This window comes from Diabrotica undecimpunctata, chromosome 7 (genome assembly GCF_040954645.1).
Source record: "Diabrotica undecimpunctata isolate CICGRU chromosome 7, icDiaUnde3, whole genome shotgun sequence".
Classification (NCBI taxonomy): Eukaryota; Metazoa; Arthropoda; class Insecta; order Coleoptera; family Chrysomelidae; genus Diabrotica; species Diabrotica undecimpunctata.
Genome location: NC_092809.1, coordinates 74,202,565 through 74,226,148, shown reverse-complemented (window position 1 = coordinate 74,226,148; position 23,584 = coordinate 74,202,565). Strand labels below are relative to the sequence as shown.

The following is a 23,584-nucleotide window of genomic DNA, read 5'->3' as shown; positions in this document are numbered from 1 at the left end:
TTTTATATCTTCTGTTGTTTTTGTATTTTTTTATAAAGAACACTGTTGTTTCGTCTCATAATTTTGTATATAATTTCATGATTTTTAATACCCTGTTTCATCTTTAACAATATCCCTATGCTTGTCATAGTGTTTATTCTGAGAAAATTCTCCATATCGAGAATATTCTCGAGAATATTGTCCGATTTTTCATTCTTGAGGATTTTCCAACACTACGCACCCATCTTAAAATTTTAAATTCCTCCGTATTTATTAATTTGTTTAGCCTCACTCGTCTGTAATAGACGTCTTATGAAAGTTTTTTTTTTTTAATTTTTTGAGCCTGTACTGAGCCTGAGTGTGAATTATTTTCAATTATTTTTCAAGATTTTCAGATTATACATTGACTTAATTTAGTCTAATTGTAATACTTTTATGTACTTTGTACAGTATCGATGAGTAAGTCCTTACTTACTTGCTGCTATCTTCTTTCCATTCTTCATTTTACTCAGAAACAAAAAGAATAGAAAAACGGAGTATAACTTTAAAAAAGTTTTAATATACAACACAACTACTCTATTTATTTACTGTTAAAATCTGAAATTAATTTGTAGTAAAATTCCGTTCACAATTTTGCTGCTTGGTTCTTGTACATTCAGAGTGTTCCAGGATATTCCCACAACAGGACCAATGACGTCTACCTGGATGGCCTTCATGACCGTGACCGCAACCTTTATAGCTAAAAGTATAATACATAGTTTATAAAATCAAAACTTTGTAACAATCAAAACTAAAAAAAATACAAAATTTAGTTAGAATATTGTGCTGTATAAGAGAATGTGCTAATCTGATAGGCATCAAGATATATGATTTACAATACTGCTTAAATTATAACAATTTGACTGAAAATCGTCGAAATACGGCATCAAAGGAAACGAATTTCTAAATTTAAAAGATTATAAAGTATTGGAAACATAAAAAGTATAACAACTTATAACAGTGAGGTATGGCCGCTGAAAGAAAAAACTCTTAAAACCCCAGAGGTAGCCGAAATGGATTTTTGGAGACGTGTTGCCGACAAATCAAGGTTAGTAAGGGTTAGGAATAACATAATTCTATAAATTATGAATGTCAGGCATACAATAAAAGACATTAGAATAAACCACCTAAGATAGTATGGTCACGCACAGATATTGAAGAAAGATCGTTACCTAACCAAATGCTACATTGGACACTAATACGTTATCATAAAGAAAAATCAATCCCAAGGTTTTCGTCACTCTATTTACCGAAAACCCACCAATACCAATCGTTACTTGCATGTCAACACTCATCATCCACCACATATTAATTCAGTCATTAATACCCTTGTCTCCAGATCAATACGCCTTTGAGATGATGCAAGCAGACCCGCTGAACTCTCTATTTTAAACAAGCCCTCATCCAAAATAATTATTTCAAAAACCATATCAATAGAAGCATCCACAGGCATCAATCGTCTACTAAATCTCAACCCAAAGACTCACGTCCTGATCATACGAAAGCTTTTCTTCCTTACATCAAACCTGCTCTGTGCAGTGATAATCGACGCGGTTCAACCCGGAAGCCAGTTGGGTTTAATATTGATTTTTGTAATGGTATTAATCTTAGCTACAGGTTTAATTGATTATACTAACCGCATAAAGCTTTCAAAATATTCTTAATTAAAAAATGAAGAAAAATTTTCAAAATTCTATTTGGTACGAAACTTCATCCTGTCCAAATTCAGATTATGAATGAATTAATTGCAGAAGTTAACAGGACTTCGAGGACGAAGTCCGAACCAAAGGAGGGAAGAAAATGTGGTAGAAGCTCCCGATTATCTAGAGTCAGCAATTCTGAAGACCAGAGGCTATAAAAAAGGAAGAAAGAAGCCGACAATGATTATTATTATTAGTTCTTATTTAGTTTGTAGCAAATATTTCTGTAATTTGTAATTTAATTTTGAATAAAATATTTTTTTTTGAGAAGTTTAAGTATATATATGAGGGGTGTAAAATCAAAGTCTGGATAGTCTGGAATCAAAAACTGGAGAAACCAACAAAATTAAATTAAAACAAAAAAATTTGTAATAATAAATTTTAATATAATAATAATAATAATTTGTCTTCCAACTCTGTATAAATTGGTCAATCCTGTGTAGCTCGGCGTATCTACCAACACTGTGCTCTAAACAATATCATAGAGCCTCAACAGAAAGGGTGCGCTAAGGGTTCCATGGGCTGCAAAGAATAACTTATCATCGACTCTGTCATTTGTAACGAAACATATACCAAAAAAAGGAATCTCTTTGCTACTTTCGAATCGACTACAAGAAAGCGTTTGATTTAGTGCCGCATGAATGGTTTATAGATATATTAAAATTATATAAAGTTAATGATAACATAGTGACTTTTTACAACATATAATGTCAGATTGGAAGACAAATATTCCCCTCCAAATACCTGGTGAAAACAATATCGAAACTGAAAATGTTGCAAATCAATCGGGGCCTATTTTCAATGAGACTCGTTGAGCCCACTGTGGTTTTGTCTAGCAATGACCCCCTATCCCAGCTACTGAACTCAACTGACACAGGTTTTAGCATCAAAAATAACACTACCGTTGTGGCAAAGCTAAATCATCTATTGTATATGGATGATTTAAAACTATTGGCTTCCACTCGAAGTCACCTGTATCAGATGCTGAAAACAGTGTAAAATTTCTCTAATGACATTAGTATGCACATCGGCCTTGACAAGTGCCGTGTCTTAAATATAATCAAAGAAAATGTTCAGCCCGGTGGTGGATATGCAAAACGGCCAGAAGATCGAGGCCATGGGTGAAAATGATATGTATAAATACCTCGGAATAAAGCAAGCGCGAAAGATTGATCATAAGCAAATGAAAACTGAGATAACTACTGAGTTTATACGAAGGGTAAAACAGCTGCTTCGTTCACACCTTAATAGTAAAAATTTGTTTAAGGCACTTAACACCTATGCATGTTCCGCGCTTAGCTACTCATTTGGTATTGTTAAGTGGACAAAAACGGATATAGAAAATCTTAGGAACCAGAAATGGGCATAAACCATCTTACTAAGGACGAAAAAATGCGCACCTGGATAGGTAAACCTCTTCACGGGCGACATCCTAATGAGGTCAGTCAAGACCATGTCGACAATATAGCGTCGAACTATTGGCTGACATCAGGAAAGTTGTTCTCTGAAACAGAAGGTTCATTACTCGCCATTTAGGATCAAGTTATACCAACCAAAAATTACCTGAAATATATCGTCAAAGACCCTCAGGTCCAAAATGACAAATGCCGATATGGATATCAGGCTCAAGAAACCATACAACACCTTACCGGGGCTGCCAGGCATTTGCTGCAACTGAATATAAGGAACGGCACGACTCAGTAGGAAAGATTCTTCATCAAGACTTAGCCATCAAACTGGGAGTTCTCCAAACAAACCATCTCCCATATTATTAATACGTTCCTGAAACTATACTTCAGAATGATAACTACAATCTATACTGGGACCGCACTGTGCTCACAGACCAAACAGTGGCACATAATAGACCAGATCTTATAGTAGTTAATAAACTAAAGAGACAAACAACACTAATTGATGTGGCGATACCCAACAACAATAATCTTCGTGTTAAACAGAACGAAAAGATCGCCAAGAACAGGGATCTGGAAATTCAAATACGAAGAAAGTGAAGAATGGAAAGTACCCAGACAAGAACCTCCTAGAAAACATAAAAAAAACTAAGTCTGAATGAACCTCTCTACAAGACCATGCAGAAAGCTCTACTGCTCTCAACGTCCAGATGTGTACGAAAATTTTTGGGAGATACTCCAGCATACCAAGTCACCTAGGGCTCGATAACACAGAAAGAGTCCCACCAGAGCTCAATCCTTTTGATACTGTAGGTATCTGGGATGAGTTAATTTTCCCCTTAGAGGGAGTGTGAGCCGTATGGCTAAATCTATAATAATTTGTAATAAAATAAATTGCAAACATTGCAATGTTTGCAATGCTTGGAGATTGACGGATATAAAAATGATCTATAAGGATATTGACAGTTTTGAAACTAATAAAACATCATTGTGTCGGTTACTTAGTGAAAAAAAATATATTTTGATATTGAACAATAATACAGGGTGTCCAGAAACTCTCCTGACAAACAAAAACCGGAGATTTCTCACATAATTTTAAGACGATTTAACCCAATTCACCTAGTCCGAAAATGCTTCCTAAGGGAGCTAGAGCTCTTTGAAGATGGGACCTTTTAAGTAGTTTTTTTTTTAATAACCAGAACGATTCTATTTAGAAAAATAAAAACGGGTACGATTATTTATTCTCCAGAGTTGAATCTATTGCATTAATTGAGAAGTTCTAGCACCGTTCATAGGTGTCCGTTTTGGTTAGGTCAACGGGTATTTTAACGCATAACTTTTTTGTCTGTATCTTTTAAGTATTTGTGATACTAGATTAATAAATTTTCAGATATTCTAGTACTAAAAGGTACTCCTATTTTAAGTCTGTAGGATACACCGTTTTCTAGAAAAATCGAGTTGAAAATTTTTTGAAGCAGGAAATTCTCCTTGTAGCAATGCTTTGTACCTTTGTAAAATGAAAGGATATAAATTTTCGCTGTATAAGATATTTCTTGCGGAAGATTTTGAAACAATGGGATACATGACAGATAGTCTTCGAAAGCATATTTCTAAATTTTCCTCAACTTCCAATAGTTCCAATAGTTCCAATAGTAGTAGTCAAAAGTAACATTTTGATGTGCTGTTACATCATTATGTCGCTCTGTTTCATTATTTTTGGAGAACACTAAACTTGTTTCTCTTAAACAAGAAATTTTTCAGAGTATCTACTTCACTGCTCGAGCGTTACACCTCATTTCGCAATAAACTAAATGTATATCAGCGTATTCCTCATTAGTAAAAACCATTTTTGTTGAATTGAAATTATTGTGTTTGAATGCCACAAAGTAAAAACTAAAAGAGAAACTTCACGAACTGACAAGAATTTGACAATAAAAAACGTAGGTTATAGTTCTGTTGACAGTTCAAAGCCTACTAGTGCAAAAAATATTAATTTAACTTTCATGGCGAAAAAACGAAAAATTTTCAAATCGGTCTTTCTCGAAAACGGTATATCCTACCGACTTAAAATAAGAGTACCTTTTAGTACTAGAATACCTGAAAATCTAATAATCTAGTATTACGAATGATTAAAAGTTACAGACAAAAAAGTTATGATTAAATTAAATTAAAAAGTTATACTCATTGACCTACCCAAAACGGACGAATATGATCGGTACTAGGAATTCGCAATTAATGGAATCGATTCAACTCTGGAGGATAAATAATCGTACCAGTTTTCATTTTTCTAAATAGAAGCGTTCTGGAGCTATTAAAACAAAACTACTTACAAGACGCCATCTTTAAAGAGCTCTAGCTCCCTTAGAGCATTTTTGGATTAGGTGAATTGGGTTAAATCATCTTAAAATTATCTGAGGGATCTCCGGTTTTCGTTTGTCAGGGGAGTTTCTGGACACCCTGTATAATATGTAAACAATTTATGTACATATCACTTAAACTAAAATATCCAGAAGTTCGGGTATATATTCACAGGTTTCGACAGACTCTAACTCTGGAACAGGATTCTCCACCAAGTAGTTCTCGTTTGCTTCTTGTTCATAATGTTGAAAAAGCTCTTTATAGTAGTTAAGCTGATCGAGTTGTATCCAGTCTAAACCAAAATGTTTGGTCAAAAGGTTTCGCACATCACGCAGTTTTAAATTATTTATTTTGTGAGCATCAGGGATAAATTTTTCTGGATCGATCATGCTAATCTGTTTGCGTTTTCGTGTGATATTTACAAAAAATCCAAAATCGTTTTTGTAATGAAGTTCACCTCGTATTAAAACATTTCCTGTCCTACATCGTTTTAAAATGTACCTTTTACATTACTTAAACTGAAAACCCCATTCTCCTACTGTTTAAGAACCTCTTGAACAGCAGACTTCCAATCGTTAACACAGACTTGTTTCATATCAACGACCGTAGAAAATTCGGAAATAATTTCCTTGTATTCGCCAGGTGTCGATATTACTTCTCGTTTTGGTAAATGCTTCTCAATTTTACCGAAAACTCTATCGGATGGTAAGAATGAGTGACCAACTACAGGAAAAACTAACTCAAGTAATTTAACATTTGGTGGTGAGCTCTCCGCTAGCCATTTGCAGCACATACCAATCATTATCGAGTTTTAACATGTTGCCAAAATCGGTGTCATTGAGTGGATGAAAGACTACAGAGAAAATTTCATTTGATCCTTTGCCAAACATGACATCAGTCCAACAGTATAAAAATACATTTTGCTTTGAAAGTGAAGACTTTGAGGAACCTTCAACAACAGTAAAGTTAAAAAATAAAGCTGACTTGAATAATAAGCACTTTGATCAAGAACTTTGGGGAGGACCAAAGTTTTTAGCAGTCAAACGACAAAGTGACTAGGACTTTTCTCTTTTCTTGAAGAAATTGAAAAAATGCTTTCGGTCGAAGTTTGTGTAGCCGTTTTTCAGTCATTAGTTTAATTTTAGATTGCTCATTTTTCTCGTATTTAATGCGTTCACTTAGCTCTAAACATTTTGAGCAAACGTCTGTTCTTGGAGTTTTAAAGCTCAAATTATATTTTCCGTTAAATATATAGTGAAAGTACGAGCTCTTCACAGTCTCCGATGGAATTGTCTGAGCAGTGTACATTAAATACAATTTTGAGACGCTGATTTCAGATAGAAGATACATTCTTTTCATCACTGAACGGCAGTAATGGGTTCAGTACATTTTAATTGGTTTATAAACTTTTGCACTTCTTCCAGCTTATCCCGATATTTCGCAGTTTTTAAATCACCACCTCTGGTGGAACTTTCTCCTTGGATAAAAAAATTACTGATGAAACATTTTATCTGGTGCTTCTTTTAAGAATACTTTTCATTTTTCTGCCGACGACAGACAGTACGATTCACAATGCAGTATTTCAAAATAAATGCATCTTGAGTCGCTTTATCTTTGGTCTCATAGAATAAGCTATGAAATTGTATGTCGTTCGTTTTCAGCAAGCAGCACACATGTTTTTGAATTGTGACCATTCATATGTTGGGTACAACAAAAATTAATTATGAACGTAAGTACTGAAATGGGTTCAAATTTTAACAAAAACGAAAAACACAATATCAAAATTCAACAACGGCTTGGAAATGGAATCATAAAATTCACAAAAGTACGCACCTAAGACATTTTGCAACATTTTTCTTCAATTTTTCAGGTTGTCTTATTCGCTTCCTTGCATTTGTTGGTGTGACAGGAGACGCATTAACTTCCATGATAAAAAAGTAATACTCTTTTTTATATAAAACTAATTTCTTAGACACAAATATAGTTTAAGAAAAGCACAAAAGCAATGTAACGACTCCCAAAACTAACAAATTATAATAGCACGATGTAACAACAAATCTAACCATGTGTTGATCACGTGCGTGTGCTACGTGGTTCTCTGCGCCGCAGCGCAGATTGCCGTGTTTGGTACGCACTCGGCTATGGAGATTGACGCTTTTGATTGATTCCAACATAAACTTTTCACTGCGATTTGTATAAAGTTAAGGCCGCTTGGGTTCTTACAAATAGTTTTATTACACCTCATATATATATATATATATATATATATATATATATATATATATATATATATATATATATATATATATATATATATATATATATATTCTTCTTTCTTTTTTCTTATTCTTACATATATATATATATATATATATATATATATATATATATATATATATATATATAATACATATATAAATGTTTTGGTAGATTATTTAACTTTTATTACTTACCCTCCTGGCATTGTTCCAGGACAACCGCACGTTGACTCTTTATTGCCTCTGCTAGAGCAGAAAGAACAACAATGATAAATACCTACATGTTGCTTAATTGTTCGCACGTTTACAGGAAATGGGCTGCCCTAAAAACATAAACGTATACGACTATTAATAAGATTTTAATATCACAAAAACATTAAGAGTCATTTAAAAATAAATGAAAAAAAATGAAAAATACCTTAACAGGTTGCTTATTTATGCAAACATTCAAGACAAGTTTTCCAGGAACATCCGGTACAAACGAGATTATATAAGTTCCATTGCGTTTATCTTTAACATTTACTACTATAGATTTTGATATTCCTGCTTCTCTGTGACGTATTTCAGCTGTCACCCCCTCTCCACCTCGTTCGATGGGCAGATCGTCATTGTCTCTGGTTTCTAACAATACCTCCACTTTTTTTCCAACTCGTAGATTTTGAAGCACTGCAATTTTGGTACGTTAGTAGTTAAACCCGTCATTTTAAGAAAACTAGCTAGAATTTAAAATACATACTAAAGATATATCGGAAGCTTTACACTGTTTGTAAGAGTATTGGTAAAATCGTTTCTACAGTTTTTGTTATTCTAATATTTGAAATCTAAGATATCTAATTAACTGAAAATTAAGTCTAAGTCCTGTTAACGACCACACATCACGATAACGATAAAGATAAGCATATTAATAATAAACAATTACCTGCTGTATTTAATACACAATTTTCTGGGGAAACACTTTGCGTCGTGAGGACACCATACATTGTAAAAATATTATCGGGACACTTAACAGTTTCTTCTTTTAAGAATTGAAGAGATCCAGACAACTTTAATTCAGTAGTAGGTTCAAAGTTTCCGCATTTCTCCACTTTATTGATGACCAAATGGACAAAACTCAATATTTCTGCATCGGATCCTTCTGTTAAAAGGTCGGATAAAAAGTAAGAAACGTCTCTTGCATCACGTAGCTTTTTCTGCAAGGTGTTCTTTTCTTTTGCTATGTTTTGAAGTTTTTCTTCCCTAACCTAGAAAATAAATAAAAAAATTTAGAGAAATTTTAAGTTAATACCTCTTACACTGTTTGTGTGGTAAATTAGAAGGCTTTATTTACATTTTTCAATAATTGATATACTGTAAAAGAAGCTATTTTTTCTTCTTTGATTGTCATCTCCTTAATATTTTCTTGTGATACTTATGATCTTGAAAATATTTAGTTTGTGAATATCTTCTTATGAAAATTTATTTAGTGTAAATGCGGTAATGCCAGTTTCCTCTTTAGTCTGTGTCTTTATAATATGTCTACAGGTAAATAGATCTAACGGCTACTTTTTCATCGATATAATATAATAAAGATGGAACCTATGAATAAATACTTGTGTCCAAAGTAGCTAGTAACAATATCCAATCTTGTTTCCGGAATTCCAGTGGTACGAAAAAAATTCTTTTGGTACGTATATATGTACAATAATTATTTATTTTCTTAATATTTACATTTGAATAAAATATAAAATGGCGTGTAACATAATGTGAAACATATATATTTTACAGATACGTAGTTGCGCATCGCACGCCACTGATGTGACTGAATGCAAAATATTAAAAATTTAACGAATTTGTTAATTTACCAAAAAGAATATAATACATTATTGACTTGAACAGATAATGATACCTGCTTAACATTAAAATATCGGGAAATAATTAATCACTTATCAAATTCACGTCGGACATTGTTGCTAGTAATGTGACGTCTATCAACTACCTGTAAAAATATCAATATGCTACATCCTTAGTATATTACATATACATATATCTATAGCTTTTTTTGTGTTTGCAAGCTAGAGTTTTCCAGTGAAGTGCCTAATTTGTTCAATGTTTTAATGAAAAAATTGATAACAATGTAGATACATCTGGTCTGTCCTTTGACTTATATCAGATTTTTGACTGTTTAAAACCCAAATTTTTATGCGAAAACATGGAAACCACTACTATCAGAGATCCATTAAATTCATGAATAATTTACATCAACTACAATAATAACTAATTTTACATAACCTATAGAAATAGGCAGACTAAGACAGAATAAGACAAGGGGATTAATTGAGCCCCATGCTCTTCAATTTGATAGTGGGTGAAATCATCAAAACCGTTAACAAAGGAAGAGGATACAGAATACAGGATACAGATGACGCAATATTAATAGCCCAAGATGAAGATAGTCTGTTAAGAATGGTCCACGGATTTAACATAAAAAGAATTTAATATGACAATTTCATTTTAGAAAACTAAAACAATAGTAGTCAGCAAAGAACCAACCAGATGTAAAATAGAAATTGATTTCATCAGTATTGAACAAGTAATAGAAATAAAATACCTGGGAATTATACTGTCTAGCTATGGAAACCTGGACAAAGTAGTGAAATATCAAGTGCAAAAAGCAAATACACTGGCAGGATGCCTTAATAACACTATATAGCGAAACACACACATTAACACTGAGATGAAGTCAAGAAATTATAAAGCCAATGTAAGACCAATAATGACATATGCCTCAGAAACAAGACCCGACACAGCTACAACGTAAAGGCTACTGGAAACGACAGAGATGAGAGTACTGAGAAGAATTACAGGAAATATGCTGAGAGATCGAAAGAGAAGTGAGGATATTAGAAGCAAATGTAACGTACAGTGTATAAATGAATGGACACAAAATAGAAAAAAAATGGAATAACCACATAAGCAGAATGGAGGAGACCCGTATGGTCAACATAGCATGAGATATAAGTCACCAATCGGCAGAAGAAGTATCAGACGACCGCGCAAAAGATGGAATGACAACCTTCCATAGAGGTATTGCCAATGAACAAACAGAATTGCATATAAAGAGGAAGGAGAAGAAGATATTTTTCACAATAACCTTGGAACTTCTCAAGGAGTCAAACTGGGTCAGTTACTTTTTCTTTTGGATCTGAATGACTTGCCGGAGTATTTTTGAAAGACCAGAAAAATCTATTCAACAAACTTCTGCTCAAATTGCATTAAGCAGCAAAGATGTTGCGATCGATACAGCGTCACAACAAATTTCTGAGCACGGTTATAGATATTATAGATTCTAACTTAAATTTCAAATGAGATATATATTACTAGAAATTCACTGAAAAATTCACATTTTTTAACCCAAATTTTGGTTGTTAGATACGCGGACATCCAAAAACATCGTATCTCTAAAATATCACATACCTGCCGTATCTGTTCCAAAAGTCCCACTTTATGTTTTTCTACCGATTGAATATACTCGTCAATAAATTTTTCAACATCTTCCTGTACTTCAGTGACCTTAGCTTCGATATTTTTGGAAGCAGCATTAAGTTTACTGGCAGCTACCGCCGATTCTTCAACGACGTTTTTCGCTTTATCCGACAGTAGACGCAACTTGGTAAAATGTGTTTTGACCGCTCTCGATACTGGCTCACAGATGTGATCGAGATGGTAATCGTTTACACAGTCTCTACAAATAACCTAAAACCCATGAATCCTTGAGACAAATGTTTCAATGTGGGACATTGTTATGTTCATATTCATACCTCTTAAACTGTATATAAATGGTTTTGGAGTTTTTTAAGTATATGCTTTAGTAATTTATAACTTTTTTTAACTCCGGTCCATATGCTGATTTTTATAAAGTCCGAAAAATATAATTATAACGATATACAGAAATAGAAAGGTATAGTTTAAAGCTGACAGTTAATAATATATAAATTAAAAGTGAAAGAATCAAACACCTAGTTACTCCAGTCGTCAGAGTCGAAAATGCTACTGAACCTCTAAAAATCATACGAACAAGCTAAATTTTGCCGAGAATATTAATTTTGGGACCCCAAAAAAGTGCAAAAAAGTTTACTGCTTTTACCCCCGCACTTCTCTCTAAAACCCCCTTCTCTCACAAACAACGCTTAAAGCGACCGTCGATTATGAATGTCAGTTACGCGCACGAAATTAATGTTCAATTTGTATCAGCTCGAAGGTAAAAATTCGATATCTTTTGATTTAAGTGTCCTATCGACAAAAATCTAGATGCGTTTTAAAGGTAAAGATTTTAGCTTTCGTATGCATATTTTGTATTTTGCCGCTAATAAACTCAGATTTTATACAAGTGTGGCGCGTGTGTTAAGGTGTCGCGATTTTTGTCATTTTTTATGATTCTCACGAGATCAATACAATCTATCCCTTTCATCGACAGGCCATTATGAAGTTTCAATTACTAGAGCCTAATCTTATAAGATGAAATTAAAGCCTATAGCATGAAATTTTAGTTTTGAGTTTTGGCAACAAATGTGAGGCATTTGAAAAATGCTTAAAAAACGCTAGATTTAAACTTGCATATAACAAATGATCTAAAATATTTAAAACTTTTTTTTTAATTACACTAGTACGTTTTACAAAAGAACCAATTTTCTGCAATAAACTACACCCAAAACCGAGTTCTTGGATGCATTTCCCATGACGTGTGATCGTTTGTAATGTAAAACATTAAATTTTGCGTTTTTTTATTTATATTTCACATGCCTCATATTTGTTGCCACAACTCAAAATTAAAATATTATGCCATAGGTTTTAAGATTGATCTCTAAAATGAAAATTTTAGTACGACTGGTCATGAAAGTGATCAATTTTATTGATTTCAAGAGAATCATAAAAAATTACAATAATCGCGCAACGTTTATTTATTTAACACTTTATAAAAACTGAGTTTATTCTCGGCAAAATACAAAAACTGCATATGAAAGCTACACTCTTTATCTATAACTCTATAGATATTTATAGATAAAGAGTGCAGCTTTCATGTGCAGGATAAAAAGATATCGAATTTTTACCGTCGAGCTAATACAAATTTTATTGAACATTGATTTCGCGTGCATAACTGACATTCAAAATCGATGGTCGCTTCAAGCGTTGTTTCTAAGAAAACATTCTACACAAAAATGCTTATAAATATTTTGATTTAAAATTAACTCAGCTACATTTTTATTTGAAACATTTTTTTCGGCGGCGTAAAGATTCTTGGTAAATCGATTTTTTGCGTTATTACCCCTATACAAGGGGGTTTTATGAGGAAGCTCGGGGGTAAAAGTGGTTGGTAAACTTTTTTGACTCTTTTCTGGGGTCTCAAAATTAATATTTTCTGCAAAAGTCAGCATGTTCGTATGATTTTTAGGAGTCAACTCTCTGACGACTGGACTAATTCTTAATATTCTAAAAATTAGGTACCTGGTAACAAGATGTACAAAATATCGTCATTTCATTTTCTTGGTGCCGTGTACACATAATTGGTCTTTTCATTATCGATATTTCCTTTTGCTTGGCGTTCTCGAGCAATAATATCTCGTGGTTAGCTGAAGATTTCTGCCTGTGATGAACTTCTTCACAAATATCGCACATATTTAGTTTGCATACCATACATCTGAAGAGTGCCTAAGAAAAATCATTTGATTAAAATTGCATCAAACTTTCTCAATTGTACACCCAACAACCTGGACCACACTTTTCTTAGTGAATTCGATAAACAGACTATTACTACCTTTTTTTTAATTGCCGTATTGCCAGATTCCAGTAAGAGCCTAAGAAGGTATCCTTTGAATTCTGACAGGCAACGATGGAGGAATTCTTTTTGGGACATCTACGTTACGGAACAAGACACTCTGACATCTTTCGGCCGAGTAGGATATGAGCCAGAAGATCCCAGGGTATGCCAGATTTACCGAGGTTCGACTAAAACCTTAACCACCGTTCAGCGAGGTGGTCTTGTCACTCAATGAACAACTAAAATAAAAAACTAAAAATTTATAAATAACCATACCTATTACCGTAAATCAGAAAATGTTTCAGACGTTAGGCCATAAACTAATAAATAATATTAACCATAAATTTCAGATCCCTGGCTCAATTTCCTCCTTTGTCCTCCTGCTCCTCCTTCTTCATCACCCAGAAATCAGACAGTGTACTTCTCACCATTCTTTCTCTCCTCTCAACATTATGTTTACAATGTTTCTTTCATCCAGTCCGAAACCCATTCGCCTCTCGAAATCTCCCCTCTCATTTGCCCATCTCTGACAGTTAAAAATGTGGGCAGGAGTGTCCGGTACCCCACAAACAGTATAGTCCTGCCGAGGCAGATTTGCCTATTCTATTTGTGAAGATGCCAAAACTACCATGTCCGGTCAGAAACTGCGTCAGGAAGTAGTCTAGTTTCCTGAACTTACATTCCACCACCTTGCCGCCTTGGATCGGTAATAAGCTTCTTTGTCCACCTTGCCTTTCCGCCATCATATCAGAGCCACCCATCTCTTTGTATCCTGAGTACTAAAGAGGTTACTTTGTGACCGGCGACCGCATCTATGGTGGACCTTTTGGCCCTAAAACCACATTGGCGGTCGCTCAGCGCATGCTTTTCTTCTAGCTCTCGCTTAAGGCGGCCTTTTACAAGCTGTTCGTACAATTTAGCTATCGAACTAAGAAAGCAAATTGGCCGAAATCGTACCTCTTCCTCTTCACCTCTACCTTCCGGGATAAGGACAACCTTAGCTTGTTTCAACATTGTTGGAAACTGCTGTTCTTTAAGCAGTTTGTTTAGCAATCTCAGGAAAACCTGCGGGTATCTTAGTGCGGCGAGTCTTACTGTCTCCGGCATGACTGCATCTGTACCTTTCGGATCTTCATCCGTCCAACAGCCTCGTTGAGTTCCAACTCAGTAAAGGTTCCGCATCTATAAAACCAATAACCCTTTCACGCCTATCCTCCACCTGAGGAAAGAGTTCCCGTATTAAACGAAATTTCTCCTCCTGAGGCAGGGGGTAGGGTGTCTTTTTCCACTTCAATTCGTACAGACAATCAAATAGATATCCCTTTCGAGATCCTGAAGCAGGTTACTCCACCTTTCTTTCTTAGATCTTCTTATCTCATTCCTGTATTTATTCTGCATTTAGCCCAGTCTGGTTATACAAAAATCATCGATTTCACGGCAAAATGTTCGCAGATATCTGAAGCTTTTAAGACATAGGTGGGGTTACTAGATGACGAATAGATAAAAAGATACTCCTATTTTTACCTTGCGTTTTTTTAAACAATAATTTATGGTCAGAATTTGATTTTTTATCTATAAGTTTATTCTATAAGAATACCTTTATTTTCCCGTTTTTTCAATTAAAATTGATAAATAATTTACGGAGATATTTGCAAAAAAGCAGTTTTTTGCACTAATTTATAAATTTAATTAATTTTTTTATTAACAAAATAAAATGTTATTAATACATTTCAACATTAAGGAATTACCGTCCTTTAAATTTGTGCGAAATTTCCCACCGATCGGTCAAATAGTTTAAAAGTTATTCAATTTGTTTATCCCTGGGACTAACTATTTAAACCATTGAACTTGCCCTATAAATGATGCTAGATACATTTAACAAATGTCATGGGATTCTTTAAGACTTATACTATCTCAGAAGTTAAATGAATATTGAGTTTTCATCGAACTTATTTACAAAATAAACGTTTGAAAAAGAGGTATGTTTTTGACTTATAAACAATTGTAATAACTTCTATATTTTTTAAGCTACAGACTTGTACGTACAACCATTAGATAGCTGGTATAAAAACTCACATTTAAACAAAAAAATAAACCTTCTATGAACAATAGGAACGAAGTTAGCGACAATTTTTTTGTTAATTATATCTCCATTGTTTATAAACATTAAGACGTAAAATTTGCACAAATTTTGAATGAAAATCTAAACTTTATATTGAATTTTATAGCTATAAAATTCATCCAATTTTTCGAAACTTAAAACCTTTCGAAACGAAGTTACTTTCGAAAGATCGACATAGGAAAGTGGAGGGGAAACTGTTTTAGCTCCTCGCTGCAAAATTAATATTATGGTTACGGATTTATCATTCAAAAGCTTCAACAGTTCTGTAGGAATTTCATCAGGTCCATTTGCTTTTCCATTTTTAGCGTTTCTTATTGCGTATTCTACTTCTTCTTTCAATATGTCTGGCCTAGTTGCATTGATTATCTGAGTTAGTTGTTTCTATCGTCTTCAAATAATTCATTCAGGTATTCTGTCCATCTTTTTATTTTATTCTCTAGATCTACAATAAGATTTCCATCTTTGTCTTTAAGTTTACCTATTTGGCATTTCTTTATGCTTCCTGTTATCTCTTTTACTTTTTTGTGCATATTGAACGCATCGTACTTTTTCTCGTAGGTTTCCATTTCTTCACATTGTTCTTTAATCCACTCCTCTTTGGCTTCTTTTATTCTTTTTTTCATGTGTTTATTTATTTCTTTGTATTTGTCTGGGTAATTCTTCATCTTTCTTCTTTGTTCCATCAAGTCTAGTATATCTTGTGTCATCCACCCCTTATTCTTTGTTGTTGTTTTTGTAAGATGTTTCTTTCCTGCTGTTTGTATAGCTGTATTTATGTACTTTAATTTTTGGTTAACGTTGTTTGTATCGTTAATTTATTGCTGCACTGAACGGAGGTTTTCATTTATTTCTTCTCCTGTTTCTTGTCGTATATTTTTGTTTCTTAGTTTATTTAAATCTAGTGCCTTTCTGTGTGGTCTTCTAATCTTTTTTGGTCTCGTCTCTATCACAGTAACTACCGGGTTATGATCTGAGCCTATATCAGCTCCTGGGTACGTCTTAGTACATTTAACAGCATTATGATACGTCCTTGCTAGCATAATGTAGTCTATTTGATTTCTCACTATTTTTTCTTTGGTATGTTGTGGAGATGTCCATGTATATAAAATGTCCATGTCGAGGAGGTAATTTGAAAAAGGTATTTGTTATTACGAAGTCTTCACTTTGGCAAAATTGAATCAATCGATCTCTTCTGTTTCCAAGCCCATATTTTCCTACTTGTTCTCCTACCTTACCTTGACCCACCTTGGCATTAAGATCGCCCATTAATATGTTAATGTATGGAAAGACTGACTTAATAAGTGAAGACAAACAACCTGCAACAAAAAGGTTCAGACCTGACAGTGAAGTCGAATAAATGAACCAAATTTTAACTTTTAAACCAATGTATGTAAAGAAAATAAAAAAAGTAAAGTTCAATAAACATTGCAAAATTTAATAAGGCAAGTGATGAAAAAATCGACTTATTTTATTAAAGCAGTAAGGCAGATTAGATTAATATTGTATATCATATTTGTAAGAAAAATAGAATAAAAATCAATATTGTTAATTATAAAAATACAAACAATTATAATTAATATAAGGAATATAATAATATAATGTGTAAAAAATTACCTGAAATTTAATTTATAAAATATATAAGTATTATTACATCATTGATATAAAATGAAAAAACATATGTTGATTTTCCGGGATTTTCCGAGATTTATGGGGGGTGAAAATTATGTTATCATTATTTTTACTGCGACAAATTATTCGAGCAAATTAAAAAAAGTAAGTATTTATGGTGAATTTCAAATGAACTCAATTTTTCCGAGTTTTCCCATATTTTCCGGCCAGTGGAAACTATGTAGTTATTCATATTTCGACGAGCTACCCCAGAATAAAAAAAGAGGCTTGCAGCTGCAAAGGAAGCCGAGATAATGTAAATTTTTCGTACGTGTTGCAATTTGAAGTTCCGATACCGAAAAAAAAACGGAGCTGAAACAGATATCCTCTCCACTTTCCTATGTCGATCTTTCGAAAGTACCGTCGTTTCGAAAAATTAGATAAATTTTATAGCTATAAGTTTCAATATAAAGTTTAGATTTTCATTCAAAATTTGTGCTAATTTTACTTCTTAATGTTTATAAACAATGGAGATATGATTTTTTTTAAAATAGTCACTAACTTCGTTCCTATTGGTCATAGAAGGTTTTTTATTTTTTAATGTGAGCTTTTTTACCAGCTATCCAATGGTTGTACGTACAAGTCTGTAGCTTGAAAAATATAGAAGTTATTACAATTGTTTATAAGTAAAAAACATACCCCTTTTTCAAACGTTTATTTTGTAAATAATTTCGATGAAAACTCAATATTCATTTAACTTCTGAGATAGTCTAAGTCTTAAAGAATCCTATGAAATTTGCTGAATGTGTCTAGCATCATGCATAGGGCAAGCTCAATAGTTTAAATAATTAGCCTCAGGGATAAACAAATTAAATAACTTATAAAATATTTGACTGATCGGGGGGAAATTTCGCACAAATCTAAATGATGGTAATTCCTTGATGTTTAAATGTATTAATACCATTTTATTTTGTTAATAAAAAAATTTATAAATTAGTGCAAAAAAACTGCTTTTTTGCAAATATCTCTGTAAATTTTTTATCAATTTTAATTAAAAAAACGGGAAAATAAAGATATTCCTGCCATAAAAAATGACATAAATATTGTTTATTTAAAATATAAGGGAAAAAATTTATAGACAAAAAATCAAATTGTGACCATAAATTATTGCTTAAAACAACGCAAGGTAAAACTAGGAGTATCTTTTCATCTATCCATCATCTAGTTTCCCCCACCTATGTCTTAAAAGCTTCAGATATCTGCGAAACATTTTTCCACCTTTTTTTTAACCAGACTGGGCTAATTCGCTTTAATTCATTTATTCTCTCTTCCAAAGCTCCTGCTTGTACTCTTCTTAACCTCTTACACTCCCTTCTTACTCTCATGCAATTTGTCCTCAGATTTTAAAGCCGCTCTTTCCACCAGTATGGTTGTTTTCTTTCATACCTCCCATTTGATCGTACACAAGCCAACTTCTGTGCATCACTGAAACCCTTAATTAACTCACGCACATTCTCACATCCCGGACCAATCAAGCCAAAAGCATCTACAAAAACCTCCTCATTTAAACATCTCTTTAAATTGATATCCCCATTTTTACATTTCTTTCTTTTACTAGCTATTTCAAAACTCACATACTTGTGTAAGCTTAGCGATTCTTCTTCCAAAACGGTCCAGCTTACTATTGGTATTGTTATTTATTGGTATTCACAGTAGTAATTCAGCCAGTAACAACTTTGTTACATTGTTACAATTTTATTACTATAACTCATATCTAATTAAAATATATATATATATATATATATATATATATATATATATATATATATATATATATATATATATATATATATATATATATATATATATAAAATATATATTTATATATATACATATATAAAATATATGTATATATATATATGTATATATATATATATATATATATATTTATGTATATATATATATATATATATATATATATATATATATATATGTATATATTGTTATGATGTATTGTTTGTGAATGATGAGCAATTACTATTTTTAATAATATAATATATAGGGTTTTTATCGCGGTTCCCAAAGAATTAGTTTGTAAGTACTTTTTTAAATTATCTTTATTATATCTATTATGACACACATATATATCTAACCTAGCCAATGTAAATTTAAAATAAACTATCTTTAAATTGAAATTCTTATGAAACTAATTAAATTCTATAGACAATGTAAAATTTAAACAAACTATCTTCAAAATTGAAATTGTTATGACACTAACTAAATTATATTAACAAAATTTTGTACCTTTCTGTCACTGAATGCCTAAATGAACTGTTTTCCACTATATAGATTATAATCACCACTCGATGTCTTCTTCTCAGCTTCGGTTATCCTTGTTTTTGTGAAATTACTTTTTCCAATTATCAGCTGCCACCAATTTAAGATATTTTTCTTCACCAGCATTTATAAACCACCAAGCAAACCAGCAAACAGCATTTATATTTATTCTTCTTTTCAATATACCAATATCCAATCACCAAATATATTATATAATTTTAATATTCAATTAACACTTCTTGCATTATACAATCACCATTTATACATAACATAAATTTTAATCTTCAATAATATTTTCTTTATACTGTTTCTTAATCTTCATTTAACTCACTATATTGAACAATTGGACCTTCTGTCTGACTATAATTGATCTGACTTCTATTTTATGCTAACTCTAATTAACTTTCATGCTAAACTGGACTCATAGTAACTGTAACTCATAACTGATTTGAATTCTTCTTACTAACTGAATGAACTCTAACTAACTTTCATACTAAACTGGACTTATAGTAACTGTAACTCATAACTGATTTGAATTCTTCTTACTAACTGAATGAACTCTAACTAACTTTCATACTAAACTGGACTTATAGTAACTGTAACTCATAACTGATGCCTTGAATCCACATCACCGGGTATTTATATCTTTTTCCATGTTCCAGAATCATCTGGTAATAAATCCTATTCGATTTTGTTCTATTTCTTCTATATGGATGTTCTGGAAACAGTATATGTTCGATCCACAGACATAACCATTATTCCAGAATGTTCCACCGTAAACAAAGGTCATCTTTGGTGATCTAGAGAATTCCTTACTTTTTTATCGAGAATTTTGTCGACATTTAGGCTTTTCAGATTAGAATATACACTTAAATCAGTAACTTAACAGTCTAATTTAATAAACTACACATTTTAAACAACATATTATTATAACCCCACTTTATATTCGCAACCATTCCTTAAAATGTTACTTGGAGAGTATGTATATCTGGTTGCCTAATCACATGGCTCACTTAAATATATTTACAACATTTTAATTATAAAAAAATACTTTTTATATGCTAATTTCTTAAAAATACCCTCACATAAATAATTTTTATAAAATTCTCTAGTATATAACTTATTAAAATAACCAAATACTTTTAATATCTAATATTATCTAGTATATAACTTGTAAATTAACCTTTTAAACACTATTTTTCTTTCTCCTATATTCTAGTCATTTCAATACCCCAAAATTAAATTTAAAATAAATAATTTACTTATTATTTTTTTAAATATTAATTTTCTTAATCATTTATATTTATGGACCATTTATGGACAAATCCATTTTGTATCTAACCCCAAAATATGATTTTTAGGGCACCAATAATTTCCATATGTACAAAATCATCAAGTATGATGTCAAATTGACTCACAACAATGAAATCTACCATCTATCTATGAAATGGATCTATCAGTAAGCTGTTAGTGTTGTTATTATTAGTGTTAAGTATAGAAAACATTATTCATTCTCTTCATAATATTTAAATATGTCGTTGATATGAAAAATTCCTCTAGATCTATTATCTGTATCTATTAACACATAACTATTTAGTCCATTCTGATTTTCAATTCTGTATGGACCTTCAAACATTGGTTGTAATTTCTTACAACGGTTTTCTTTAACATTACTCTTTCTAAGTGAACGAATTAACACTTGGTCTCCTTTTTGAAATGTGATAGGTTTTTTTATTTTTTTAGTTTGTCTTCTGATATATTTTTCAGCTTTCCTCCTAATTCGGTTATTCACTTTCTGCATTACTTGTTCTAACATATCCTGATTATATTCATTAATCCATTTTCTGCTTCCTATATGGCCAAACATTAAATATTCTGGTACTTCCTCTGTATTTAAATTATCTGTATTATTTAAAAAATATTTTACTTGTGGTATATGTTGCTGCCACGTTTCATGTTGATTCTGGCATACTATTCTTAAATATTTTATAACTTCTTTAATATATCTTTCTGCAGGATTTGCCTGAGGATGTCTGATACTTGTAAAATGAATGTTGATTCCCTTTTTCTCACAAAATGCCCGAAATTTTTGGTTGTTAAAATATGTAGCATTATCTATTATGCAATTTCTAAATGGTCCTATTTCTTCGAAAAATTGATTAATATATAATTTCAATGTTTTAACATTTGTTCTTGAGCAGGGATATAGTTTAATAAATTTTGTATATAAATCAACTATCACTAGTATATGCTTTTTTCCTGTTGGACTGAGAACTAAATTTGAAATAAAATCCATGGAAACTGTATTTAGTTTTTCATATACAACATTAGATTTATATGTATTCTGGTTTTTGAAATTCTTTTCTTTGTTTATTTGACATATTGGGCATTGGGTAGTAATTTCTTTTGCTATACTTATGTCATTCTTTGCAAAATAATTGTCCCTAAATAGCATCCATAGCTTTCTTGAACCAATATGCATGTAATTGTTATGTAAATTTTTCAATATTTTCTTTGCTAAAGTTCTAGTTATTACATATACTTCTATATATATATATATATATATATATATATATATATATATACCCGGTATTTAGGCGTTCCACGCCCTTCCGGTAGGGATCTATGGAGGAGTATCACCTAGCCGCAAGCCCTTATCTCTTGCCGTACTGCTCCACCATAGGCCGATCAGATACCAGCATATTCTAGACTAAGCCGCAGATTCATTTTAGAATTTTAAACTACTGCGTTAGCCTTTTTGTTTTCTGTTCACCGAGCCGGGGATTTGAACTGACATCTCTCGCATTGAAGCGAAGGAGAAGCCAGCCGCCCAGCCCGCTTGGCTATCCGATCGACACATATACTTCTATGCCATTTATTATTTTATAATAAACTCCATCTTTCTGAAATCCTGTATACTGTCTACTTTTTCTTTCTAGAGGTATTAACCAGAAACTATGGTGTAAATCGATTTTAGTGAAAAATGACATTCCTGTAATTCTTCCTAGTATTCCATCTATACTCATTGGTGCTTCAAATTGCTTTTCAGTAATCTTGTTAATATTCCTTGCATCCAAACATAACCTGATTTCACCTGATCTTTTATGTACTACTACTAGAGGGTTTATAAAACGTGTATCTGCCTTCTCAATGATTCCATCTTCTAACATATTATTAATCGTTTTGTTTACTTCTTCTCTGTATTTATATGGTATTGGGTATGATTTTGTTTTAAAATCTTTTTCTTCTTTAACTTTTATACTATGGATATAATTTTGTGCAATTCCATTTTCTTTATTGACAAGTCCCTTGTATTGCTGCAATATAGAAACGACTATTGATTTATATTCTTCAGGGCAATTTAAAACTTTTATCATATCTTCTTCTTTACAAATAAAATTATTCTTCATTATGTACTCATTATTCCTTGCTTCCAATTTTACGCACTCCACCTCGTAGGCATCCATCTGCTTAAAATTTCCATTCCTTAAATATTCACTACAATAATTATTCTTTACATTCTTTTGGGACATTTCCCTATCATCAAAATACATTTCTTCTTCATAAACATCATTATTTTCTTTTAATAATATCCTATCAACTCTTATTCCTTCTTCCACCTCATTTTTCTGCATAAATTTAATTATTTGCCCTTCCAAAGTTACCATTTTTTCTTCAAAATCTATCTTTACTTTCTTTTTTTCCAATTCATCATTTCCTATTAATATAGCAACACATAAATCCTTGACAATAAATCCTTGCATATTAATTTCTTTATTAAGAATATTAATTTTAAAATTGGCTAGTTTATCAATTTCACCCAACTTCTTATTATTTGCACCAACAATTTTAATTTTTGGAATCTTTATTATATCCGATAGTTTTAATGTATTAAAAATAAAATTCTTCGAGACTAAAGTACTTTCTGAACCAGTATCTATCATAATTTTAATCATTTTATTTTTGGCCAAAGCATTTAT

The 23,584-nt window shown here is 31.9% G+C and overlaps 1 protein-coding gene across 2 annotated transcripts in view; it reads right to left on the bottom strand.

The window, feature by feature from the left end:
* Positions 1–522: 522 nt before the first annotated feature.
* The window catches only part of LOC140445493 (E3 ubiquitin-protein ligase TRIM45-like), a 44,027-nt gene continuing 20,965 nt past the window's right edge, over positions 523–23,584 (bottom strand). The window contains exons 4-9 of one of the 2 annotated variants that reach the window (XM_072537542.1): positions 13,225–13,428; positions 11,197–11,475; positions 8,663–8,984; positions 8,162–8,409; positions 7,939–8,066; positions 523–718 (exon numbers count right to left, since the gene is read on the bottom strand). In XM_072537542.1, the coding sequence (XP_072393643.1) occupies positions 583–718; positions 7,939–8,066; positions 8,162–8,409; positions 8,663–8,984; positions 11,197–11,475; positions 13,225–13,428 (1,317 nt within the window). In that variant the 3' untranslated portion in view covers positions 523–582. The remainder of the gene's footprint in view (positions 719–7,938; positions 8,067–8,161; positions 8,410–8,662; positions 8,985–11,196; positions 11,476–13,224; positions 13,429–23,584) is intronic. The other variant, XM_072537543.1, reaches the window with a different exon arrangement.